Below are 11,244 nucleotides of genomic sequence, written 5' to 3'. Positions count from 1 at the left end.
CATCACATGATCGACGGTACTGTAATTTTTTTTTTTTAAACAAGAAAACAAGCAACCAAAAAAAAAAAAAAAAAAAATTCAAACTGCTTGCGCGGGCCAATGGGGAATCAAGGGAAGGTGGGCGGGGGAAGCGCGGCGGGCTGGGCGGAGACCCGCGGACCTGGGGACCGAAGGATTCGTAAAATGCAGCGATCGCACGGTTTGGGTTTTTTTTTTTTTTTTCTTCCAAAACTAAGTTAAGACCGAGGCTCCGCCTGCAGTTGCAGCCTCTCAGATCCACCTTAAATCTTCAGTGGACTCGGTGCAGGGATCAGTGGGCGCAGCCAATGCCAATCAAGTTTACAACCACCAGCCCAGGACCCGGGGTTGGGGGGTGGGGGAGGGATGGTGGGGGCGGTGGACGGGGACTAGAGTGAGGGAAAGAGGCGGGAGGGGGGAGGGAGAGAGAGATCTTCAGTTTATTCCTCCGCATGCACACATGACACACGCATACTGGCAAATACACGTACGCACGCACATGCACACGCACATGCACACGCACACAAAGGGAAGGAGGGGGCGAGAGACCGGTGCTCCCCGGCCGGGGTACATGTTTTGCAAACCCTTCAATCGAAGCTCACTGGCCACGGCCTGGACGCTCCGGGACGCGGGAAGCGCGGCCAGACCCGAGCGCCATGATGGTGGCTGCGGTTCGCAGCCCGTGTTCTGGAGGGGGAGCTACAAATGATGCAATTCCCCGGCCGGCGCCCGAACCGCGCTCCCTTCTCCTGGCCTTTCTCTTAACGTTCTTTTTAGAGGCGCGTCGAGGTTTCTCGCCCAAAACATGGATAAGGGTTTTATTTTATCTTTTTATTGTTAAGATTTTCTGTTTTCTAGTTCCTGTCTCTGCCCTGAGTACCCACGCATGACAAGCCTGGGACTTGGATGGAGGCCTGAGGGACTTGAGACTTGAGAGTTTACGTGGAAATAAGTACACTTTCGGTTCTCCGAGATCCGTCTGTGGAGGACCCCACCCTTTCCCAACCCCACGCGAGTGAAATGAGGGGGGAGGCGACCCCATAGTTTTCTAAGCAGGCCCCTTTCTCCCTCAAAGTCGTTAGCAAGATTTTTTTTTTTTTTTTTTTTTTTTTTTTTTTTTTTGGGCCAGGAAGAAGGGGGTGACAGGCATAGGGTGTGGCCCAGGTGAAAGATGGCAAATGAGAAAGAATCCGTACTTTGAAAAACAGGTCAGGGATCCTAAATGAACTAAACAAAACACCTTTTAGTCTAAAGTGCTAGAAGAGCAATCGGTGTCTTCTGGCGATGATGGTGCAATGGCGAAGGCAGAGTTCCCTGGCTCCTGGGAAAGGTCGTTCGGTGCGGCCAGGGCGGTGGGCACACATGCAGTGGCCTGGAAGGCCGACTACCTGCGCCCTCCCGCTGATGAATGTCCACGGCCCCCCAATCTAACCCATCACGCCCCCCACGCCCCAAATCCAATCCACATTTCCCCCAGTTCTTCCCTGCCCGGGTCTGCGGCTCTAGACAGACAAGGATTCAATGGTGGGGGACACTGTGCATCGCAGGGGCGATCCCCGAAAGTGGCAGTGGCAATCCACAGTTCCGCGCGCTTCGGTGACGGTCCCTTAGCCGCCGGCGAGCCGGGAAGGCTTTCGAAATGCGCGGGGCTGCGGATCATTGGAGCCCTGCGGGAGGGGTGGGAGCGGGCTGCCGCCCTGGAGGGTCCACGAACTCGGGGAAATTGGTCCCTTCGGGCAAGTGCCCTAGAGCTCTGGGGACAGCGGGGTGTCCTCTGGGAAGGACCGCGGGCCTTCCATAGCGATTTTCTTCGTCCGCAGGATCGATGGAGAAGGAGAAAGGTTTTTGTAAAGTAACCCTGCCCGGCTGCACGGACAGAGGCGCGGCCGCTGTCTGCGGCCTGCGAGCGCCCAGGGCGCGGGAACTGCGCGCAGCGACCCTGGCAGTGCGGGACTTGCAAGACGCCGGCTACATAGAGACTTTGGTCCACAGGCCCCAGCCAGCCCGACTACGGAATTGCCACAGCGACCGGGTGCCATCGGGGCTGCGGGACAGTTGGGGAGACTACCGCGTCGTGGCTGGAGCAGTGGGGTAGAAGGTGTCTGATGCCTGCGGCCGCAAACCCGCAAAGGAACGTTCGTGGAGGACACAAGAGTTCAGGTCCTGGGAAGAAGGACCATTTAAACCATCAGATTATATGTGGAGGCTTGACACAGACGTTCGGAGGATGGAGGACACAGTGACCTGGGCTGGGGTGGGGTTGAGGGGGTGCGTTCCTGTGGACTTGCCTGACCAGGAGCATCCACCTCTTCCCGGCCCAGCATTCCTAAAATGTAATCTCTCAAAATACACATTTTTAAAAGAAAAAAAAAAAGCTTTATGAAAGGAAAATGAGGTCTGTGCAGCAATAGAGAGGTGTGTTTTCACATTTTTAAATAGATTTTCTGACTCTTGGTCCTCCTACAAGTCACCCTTTAAATGTTTTAAACAGAACTACAAAAACACCTTTAGTCTTTAATTAAAATAATACCTACTTGAAGGACCGTGGCCCAGCCACCAAAAGATCTATTTTCCCATCCTGCACAGGAAGAAAAACCAACTCTTGCCTTATTTAAAAAAGGAAAAAAAAAAATCTTTCAGGCAAAAATGTTAGAACTACTTTGTTTATAAACCCTTTGGGGTGTGGTGTTTTAAGTGGTAGCATTTCAATGAATAGTTTAACCTGAATTTAGATTTTTCACAATTTACCCATAAGTTATCTTATAATTTACTTTTACACTTTAACCACATTTTAAAAATGGGAGCATGGTGTTTCAAGAATTATTTTGACAAACCTGGCTTTAAAGTGCTCAGTGTAAATAATATGCACCTCTGCTGAGCAGATGTGAGGACATGACTCTCAGTTTTAGTATTTTAACTTTTTTTTATGTTAACTATAATATGAACACTCAGAAATTGGGGGATTTGTCTATGACCAATTTTATTTACCAGCTAGTGTAAAATATACACCAGTTTCTTAAGGCCTTGTGTGTTTGGATATTGTGGGCCAGATTGGTCGGCTGGGGGTCTGGACATTGATTCTCATCACTCAGACCACTTCAAAAGTGTAAATAGAGACTCTAGAGAAGTCGTTATATCACTTTCATTTTCAATACTGAAGATGTGTGATCAGACTACACTTATGTAAGGGATCCCCCCTTTTGGTTCTCACACACTCATATCCTAGAAAACATAAATATTTGAATCAAATGCGGACTGCTGACAGTCCTACATGAAAATGTGGCTTTTCCTCTTCCACTTGGGCTTTGTCTACCCGGATAGGACTAGGGAAAAAAAAAAAAAAAAAAAAAAAAAAGGCCACTGCTTAGTACATTCAGGGGACACCCCCCAACACACACACACCAAAAAAAAAAAAAAAAAAAAAAAAAAAAAAAACCACTACTGACTGAAACCTAGGCCTAAATTTTCTAAATGTTTGTCACTTCACATTGTATTTGTGTAATTATCAGGGGCATGCCAGGCTGAATACCTCAAGCTCAGTAAAGCACATCACAGTTACACTCAGTGAATAGCTACGGAAGTTATCTTTATTGATTGCTTGATGTGTAACAATAATTGGCATCTTTTTCACACATTACAAAAATTATACTTGGCTCAGTATGCAACCTTTTAAGCATAGCCATATTATTTAACAAAGGGGGGGGGCTACTCTACCCAATACAGCATTTACAAATGCACAAAACCTGCCACTTTGGCTTGTATATTGTCTAGATTAAAAAAAAAAATCTCTTTTTAACATAAATAAGTTAGTATAATTTTCAGTGTCTTTACAGGGTTATATACACAGGCACACTTCAAAGGTTCTCATACACAGGCAATGAAGAAATACTGTTTAAAGATGTAGTATCCATTTCACTTATTCTACAAGTGTGCTTTTTCTAAAAGCACACCCCCTTTTTCCTTTAAAAACAGCGATTTCCTTGGGGTAAATTAACAAGTAGGATGAGAAACTTTTAATTAAAAATTATTTCATTATTTGTGTAAAGTTACAGACTTCTAAAGATATCCAGGGATTTAAGACTATTTTCAATGTCTCTACACAGCTCAAGTGAAAAGAAAATAAGAAATTTTCTCAACAAATATGGTGTGAAATGGTCAATTCTAAGAATTTAGAATTTCCTGTCATGCACACCGGATTTTTGCCTAGTATAACCTGGAGTGATTACTGTTGAACAATTAACTGGTAAATCCCAATTTTAAGGCAGGAGGTAGGGGAAAGGATAAGGTTTCTTTCTTTTTTTTTTTTTTTAAACCATTTGTGGCTACAAATCTTCAGAACTCCCAAATAATAAGCGTCATGTAAAAATAAATAGCAACTATATGTAGCAATTATTCAAATTTTGGTTATTTTAAAATAAAGGATCAGTTCTTACTGAAAGGGACACTACATCTTTAAAGAAAGCAATTCAAACCCTTCCCCCCACCTACGTTGCTTCTCTTCATGCAAGTCAAATATTTTCTCCTTGCTACAAATTGAAGCAAGTTCTTCACATCCCCCCCCATCCATGCTGATTCCTCAGCCCCACCCTGCCCTCCCATCCCTAATGTTTATGTGCTACATAGTAAAAGATAAAAACTATATACACAGGTAGTACAATGAAGCAAATAAGGAAAAACCTAATTGCGCAATGCTACATCCAATGCTTTTAGAGGCAGATGGTTTAAGAGTGCCTAAAATTTTTAGTGTTATTATGTTGCTGCTTTCTCAGTGCTTATACAGGATGTCCATTCCATGGAGTCAGCGATATGTATTTAAATTTTTTCATGTATATCTTCCTTGCTTCATAAAGCAGTGATGTATCTAACAAACAAGGAAATATTCTTAATTCTGCAAAAGAAACAAAAGAATTAGGGAGAAAGCACTAGAGTAACATTGCCAAAGTATAAGACTTATTCTGTTACTATCTTAGTTGACAAATACTTCAGTGATGGGGAATAAATACAGGCACTAAAGGCCTGATGACTACAACCACCTCAAAGGCTATCTTTCCTGAATTTTTGTTCTGCTCGGTATGGTGTTAAGAGTCAGGGTTCCTAACAAGTGGGCAGTTTTGTGCAGTCCTCCCATGCCCCAGGGGACATTTGGAAATGTGTAGGGACATTCTGATTGTCACAACTTCGGGAAGAGGATTGCTACTGGCATCTGGTGGGAGAGGCCGGAGATAATGCCAAACATTCTAAAATGTACAGGACAGCCTCCCACAACAAAGAATAATTTGGCCCAAAATGTCAACAGTACATGGGTTGAGAAACTCACGCTAAAGAATCTGGGTCAAAGAGAGTGACAAAGAAAAGAAATTCAGGAACCATAACACTTCAGAATAGCATAATTTCCTAAATTGAAAAATACCTGAAAATGCAATTTCAAAAGGACCCCAGAGGGGAGGATCTACGAATGCCTTTAAAACTGTAATTTATTTATAAGCACAAAATTTGCATGAATGCTTTTGACAACGGTCTTATGGCTACTTGGTCGGCTGTAAGCTGGTAATACAACTAACAAATGCCTCGTGATGAGGATGGGCCAGGTAGAAATCTAGGAGGCTCATCTGAAGAGCTAAACCACAAGTCCCACAAGCCAACTAAAGCTACAGGTGTGACAGCTACTTAGAAAGAGCTTCCATCCAATTCTCCCACTATATAATATGGAAAGTAGTTCTAATGTTCCATTTTCTATCCACTCTGAAAAAAACGCTAGATCTATAGAAGGTGTATTATGACATTATGATTTACAAACACAACAAACCGGAACTCTACATTCCTTAATTTACTTTTAAATTTCTATAGATGAGGACCTGTAAAGTTAAGAATAAATTGTTAAGATCTCTTTACATGCTGGGTTACGAGTGGACCTTAGAAATAGAGGCCACAGTCTTTATTTATAAGGAGCTCATAAACTATTAATATATGTAGTCAGATATTATGAATAGTTAATCTATGTAAATTTGGGGCTGGGTTACTCTAATTAGGTAATCAGGGTGATGAGATTTTGATACATGGTAAAATCCACACTGTGCAGACCCTCCTGGTCCTAATGTCTACCATCTATTTCCCCTACAAACATCCAAACCATCCTGTTCCAGCACAATTAGCATCCACAGCTGAGGATGGCTTCCTCTGGCTGCTCATTTAACTTCTGCTTTGTAACCCCAGGGTTAAAATGAGAAATTCTGTGGGAGCTATAGTACTTCTGAACTTTTTTTTTTTTTATATGAAGTTCCTTTCTCTCTCTCCAAAACTCAACCAGAATACAAGGAAAGTGACAGCTTATAAAATTCATAAAAAGAATGCAGGACACGGTGGCCCAATTCACACTCCTAATCAAATGTGAACTATTAGTACCTAACTTTTAAGATTTTTTTTTTTGTGTAACTGTATATTTGTCATTTTTCTATTAGTCAAAATAGATTATTAGCTCAAAATGAACCTCTGGGAAATGGATTTTCATGAAGTGAGACTGAGGGGGTACCTCAGTCCTTATTTACACGGGAAAGAAAATTGTCATTCCCGGCCTAAGTTATGGTGGGAATCATAAAATATGACCTTCCTATTCTTTAGAGCTTTGATGACAAGTACCTGACTCGGAAAAGATCTTAGGGATCTGATACCTTTGCCTTACGGTCCCCCACCAAATGAGTCCAACCTTCCCCACTGTTAATTTTCTGACCTAGGAAAATAATTCCTCCTGGCAGGCAACTAATCTGCCAGCAGACCTGGGGTCTGCAGGCCCCCCGGGGAGCGCAGCCCAGCTGGGGCGTCAGCTTCAGCTCCTTCCTCATTAACCCACCCGAGCTGTTTACGTCTGGTGTCTTCGGAGGCCGGGCTTCTTGGGCGTCTGCTCCACAGAGCCAGCGTTCAGGGAACCGTCTGAAACATTTTCTTCTGTTCTGTTAGCCCTTTTGTTTTGCGAAGAAGAATCTAAGAGGGGGGCAAGGGGAACATTTTTAAAGAACCCACACAAACCATCTTTATTAGCGAGAACAATGGCTGACAGAAGTTGGCCCGAGAGTCAAAGGATGAAAAACCCACCACCTCCACCCACGACCCCTGGACCGGTCATCCCCGGTAGCCACTAACGACACAAAATGAGGTTGTTTCCACTAACAGAAGGCGTATTCTACACCCCACATCTTTCTCGCCCTAGCCAAGGAGGAGGCAGTTGGTAAACATCCCAACTTTTGTCACATACCTACAGCTGGCTAGCGGGGAGGAACAGCGATGTGTTAGTCTGGGGAAGTTATCAGATCTTACTATCTCCGGCTTCTGACTTCAAAATCACAAACAGGCCAAGCAGTTGGCTAAGGGGCATTTCAAATCTAAGCTTCGCACAAGCTCCCTGATCTAAGCAGAACATGCCGGAAAAGCCAACTGAATACAGTCTAGCAAAGAGACGCTTCAGAGCCAGATATTTTACGTTTTTCAAAGGATCATTACCGTCCGCGGCAGGTCGCTTCCTCATCCCTGGGCACTGCTCCGCTAACCCCGCTGGACTGTCCGACGGATCAGGCATTTGGTCCACCAAATGCCGGTCCTCAGAGTTTGCCTGGGACCCAATTAAAGGCACCGCCTGGCGGCTCCCGCTGACATCCTGGCTCTCCTGCGCCGGCACCTTGCAGGCGCCCTTGGGGGGGCGCGGGGGTCTGTAGTAGAACTCCGGCAAGCTGCCCTTCTCCACCTCCTGCCACTCGTATCTGCCTTCCAGGGGCTTGTGATTCTGAAAGTCGAAATTCCACTTGCGCTGACTCGCTTCTTCCATATCTCGGCAGTGCTTCTCCAAGTCCCGGGTTAGCTCTTCGTGATTGACCGGGCCGAAGAGGTTTCTGCAGGCGGAGGGCTTGGGGTGCTCCGCTTGTCTGGCGTCCATCCTCTCCAGGCTCGGACTCCCGTTAGATACTCGTACGTTTGACATCTTCCTCCCCGGGCGGGCGTGGACCACCGCCTTGGCTCGCGCTCTCCGAGAAAAACAAAACAAAACAAAACAAAAAAATAACAATAATAAAATGAAATAAAACCGAACAAAAGCGAAACGCCCCGGCCGCAGCGCGAACCCCTCTTCGAGGTTCTGCGACTGCACACGGGAAATCCAGTGGAGCAGGGCCGAACGAGCGACCGCCGGAGCCGCAGGAGCGCGCAAGTCTGGGGGAGAGAGCGCAGGGACGCCCCAGCCGCCGCGCAGCTCGAGGCTCAGTGATCAAGTGTACTGGAGGGCGGGGAAGGGAGGGGAGGAGGCAGGAGGAGGTGGCGAACAGTCCGAGTGTAGGCTGGGGCGAGCCCGTGGGTCGCGCGAACGCAGCCCCTCTCCAAACCTTGCCGCTGCTCGAGTCCCGGAGCCGCGAGTGAGTGGGGACAAGGGATGAGGGGAGAAAAACACCCCGAAAGCACAAGCCCCCCCCCCTCTTTTAGTTGCCCAATATGGCGGTGGAAGGGAGGCTGACGAAGAAGAAGATGATTGACACTGCAAGTCTATTTAAACAGAGGAGGAGCTCCATTGGTCGCGGCGCCGGTTGCCGCTCCGCCCAGGCTGGCGAGCGCGCTCTTAAGGTGGCCCCGGGCGCGGCGCCGCCGCCTCTCCGCGTTCCCGAGCGCGCCGCCTTCCCGTAGCGCCGCCAGGACATTGGCTGGTCGCGTGACTGCTCGGAGGTGTACGACTGCCAACAAACCTGCTCTGGCTGGCCCCGGAGAAATTAAAAATAAGACAAACAAACTAGCCAAACGGCTGGAGAGCTGGGGAGGGGCCTGCGCGGCGGCCAGGCGGGGACCTGGGGATCTAGGTCCGGGAGCTGCAAAGCTGCGCTGGCAGGCGCGCCACCGCTCCCGACTGCGACCTCCAGGTCCTCTCCCGCGAAACCCAGGGCCTGGGCCAGTGGACTCCAAGGTCCTTGGGACTTATTAGGGGCCTCGGTGGCTAGTTGAGTCCACCTGCATTCGCCGAGATGGGAATGCGGGAGGGTGTGCGGGAGATCGGAGAAACTTTGGCTCAGCGAACGCCTGAGGCCACCCCCCCAACCCTCCACCCACCCCCCTTGGCAGGGTGCCTTAGCTGGGGTGCAGAAATCGGCCGCGTAGTCTGACCCCAGAAGTCTCTGCTATGCTACGACAAGCCGAGGGCTTCAGGAAGAAGCCAGGACTGATGATGGCTCCTGAGTTATTGAGGAGGGGAGTTTCTGAATCCAAGCAGCCCCCCCCCCATAGGGATCTCGAGATTGAAAACCCTCGGTGCTCTCTCAAGCCTTTTCATCTGATTTGTATCCACCTCAGGCACTAAATTTGGAAAAATCAAGTTACACCCCAGGATCTGATTTTCTTGTTTCCCGAAGCACAGCGGAGGCCATCGCCATGGGCTGCGTGTGGGAACTCGCCTCTCTACTTTTCAATTCTTTCCCGGGTTGAAGTCGTTTCCTCCACCTGAGTCCAGATGCCAACTACAACAGCTCCTTCCTTCCTCCCCTCTTCTCTCCCATCAGCCTGTTGCTCCCAGTCCACTCAGAGCAATATTCAAATGCAAGCGGATGCTTTTAGAGAGAATTGCGGGCTGTTAAAGGGTGAAAATACTTCCCCTTAAGGCTCCTATTGTCCATCACCATGACCGTATTACTAACTCTAGTAATGTTGTTGGGGCTTTTCTTCGCTCCTCTCACCGCTGAGCACAGCGATGCTTTGAAAAACAACATGCAGGCCTGTCATAGCTCAAACTGAGTTCAGTGGGACCTTAAGTCTAAGCTTTACTTACTGGTATTCCCAAAACAGTCTTGGTTTGTGCTGAACACAATACATTTTATTGGAAATTAAATTTGTTTTAGAATCATGCAGCTGCGTAGTTTTCTTATGCACCTATGCTGTAGGCAAGATTGAATGTTGGCTTGTTTTCTTAGCCACATCTTGTCTTGGTCAGTCTCTCGCTCTCTCTCTCTCCCCCCCCCTCTCTCTCTCTGTGTGTGTGTGTGTGTGTGTGTGTGTGTGTGTGTGTGTCTCCTAAATTCAAATGTAACAACAGTCCAGAAGGCCCTTAGCGACCCTGTGGTTTTAGCCTCTTTTTTTTTTTTAACCAATGAGGAAATTGAGACTCAGGTTTCCTGCCTGGGGACTTCCATTCAGTTGGTGGCAAAGCCAGGACTAGATGCAGGTCTCCTTATTCTCAGGCTAGTTCATTTTCTGTCCTTTCCTTCCTGGTGGCCTCATGGTTCCGGGTTTTGTCTGGATTCGCATGGACTGCAATCTGAAGGCCCTCCTCTCTTACAAGGATCCAAAATGGCTCATTCCAGGCCTGGGCTGCCTGCAGATGTTTCCTTGATATCACTATTATTTAGTGCAGCTGTCACTGGCCTTTGGCATCACCACCTACTAGTTCAATTGAAATACAGAGTTCAAAAAGATAGGTGATACCCAGAGAGCAGTGAACAGGGCAGCATCCAGGGTGAACATCAAAGTCAGGCCTTCTGAATTGACATGCATGGAAGACCTCAGTTGGATGAAGGTGGGAAGTTGCATCTTCTGTGGTGTTTTGTTTCAGGTGTTTTTACACTGTGTTGATCAGGCTGGCCTTGAACCTCTGGACTCTGCCTCAGCTTCCCAAGTAGCTAGAGTTGCTGAGCCAGGTGCCACTGTTCCTCATTGAGACAACAGGATCAGGAATTTAAGGTCATTCTTGACCACATCGTTGAGTTGGGGGTTAGAATGTGACACCTGAGACTCTATCTCACAAGACAAAAGCCCAGCAGCTGGAACTTGGACTACAGGCCTACTCCACTGCGCCCAGTTGTTTTTTGTTTGTTTATTTTGTTTTGTTTTGTATTTTAGATGTGGGCTGAGAGATGGCTCAGCAGGTAAAGGCACTTGCCAAAATGCCTGGCAAGTTCAGGTTTCCCAATCCATATGGTGGATATACAGTTGACTCCTGCAAGGTGTATTATGACCTCTGACCCACACACACACACACACACACACACACACACACACACACACCACAAGTGTAACAAAGTAATTGAACATCTTTAATTATTACTGTATATGTTGTGCACGATGTGCACATGATCATGCTGGTCAGAAGACAACTTTGTGGGGTCAGTTCCCTACCTGTGCCTACCTTTCTGTGGGTTCTTCGGTTCACACTCAGGTTGTCAAGCTTTTGTGGCAGGTGCCTTACCCACTGAACCATCCCACTGCCCC

At 47.4% G+C, this 11,244-nt stretch overlaps 1 protein-coding gene across 1 annotated transcript; it reads right to left on the bottom strand.

The window, feature by feature from the left end:
- Positions 1-3,583: 3,583 nt before the first annotated feature.
- On the bottom strand, positions 3,584-8,512 carry Cdkn1b (cyclin dependent kinase inhibitor 1B). Its single transcript, XM_051173199.1, has 3 exons — positions 7,513-8,512; positions 6,866-6,996; positions 3,584-4,906 (listed from the first exon to the last, which is right to left on the bottom strand). Exons 1-2 carry the CDS (start codon positions 7,985-7,987, stop codon positions 6,875-6,877), a joined length of 597 nt encoding a protein of 198 aa, XP_051029156.1. The 5' UTR covers positions 7,988-8,512; the 3' UTR covers positions 3,584-4,906; positions 6,866-6,874.
- Between the last annotated feature and the right edge of the window lie 2,732 nt (positions 8,513-11,244).

Source organism: Phodopus roborovskii, unplaced genomic scaffold (assembly GCF_943737965.1).
Source record: "Phodopus roborovskii unplaced genomic scaffold, PHOROB, whole genome shotgun sequence".
Taxonomy (NCBI): domain Eukaryota; kingdom Metazoa; phylum Chordata; class Mammalia; order Rodentia; family Cricetidae; genus Phodopus; species Phodopus roborovskii.
Note: the sequence above shows the minus strand (reverse complement) of the source record. Positions and strands in the feature narration are given on the sequence as shown.

What these genes read in the sequence shown, in the direction of transcription:
- Cdkn1b (XM_051173199.1), bottom strand. Translation starts at nt 7,987, where the DNA reads ATGTCAAACGTACGAGTATCTAACGGGAGTCCGAGCCTGGAGAGGATG. An exon ending in GAAGCGACCTGCCGCGGACG is followed by an intron (nt 6,997 to 7,512) that starts GTAATGATCCTT and finishes CCCCCCTCTTAG; the next exon opens with ATTCTTCTTCGCAAAACAAA.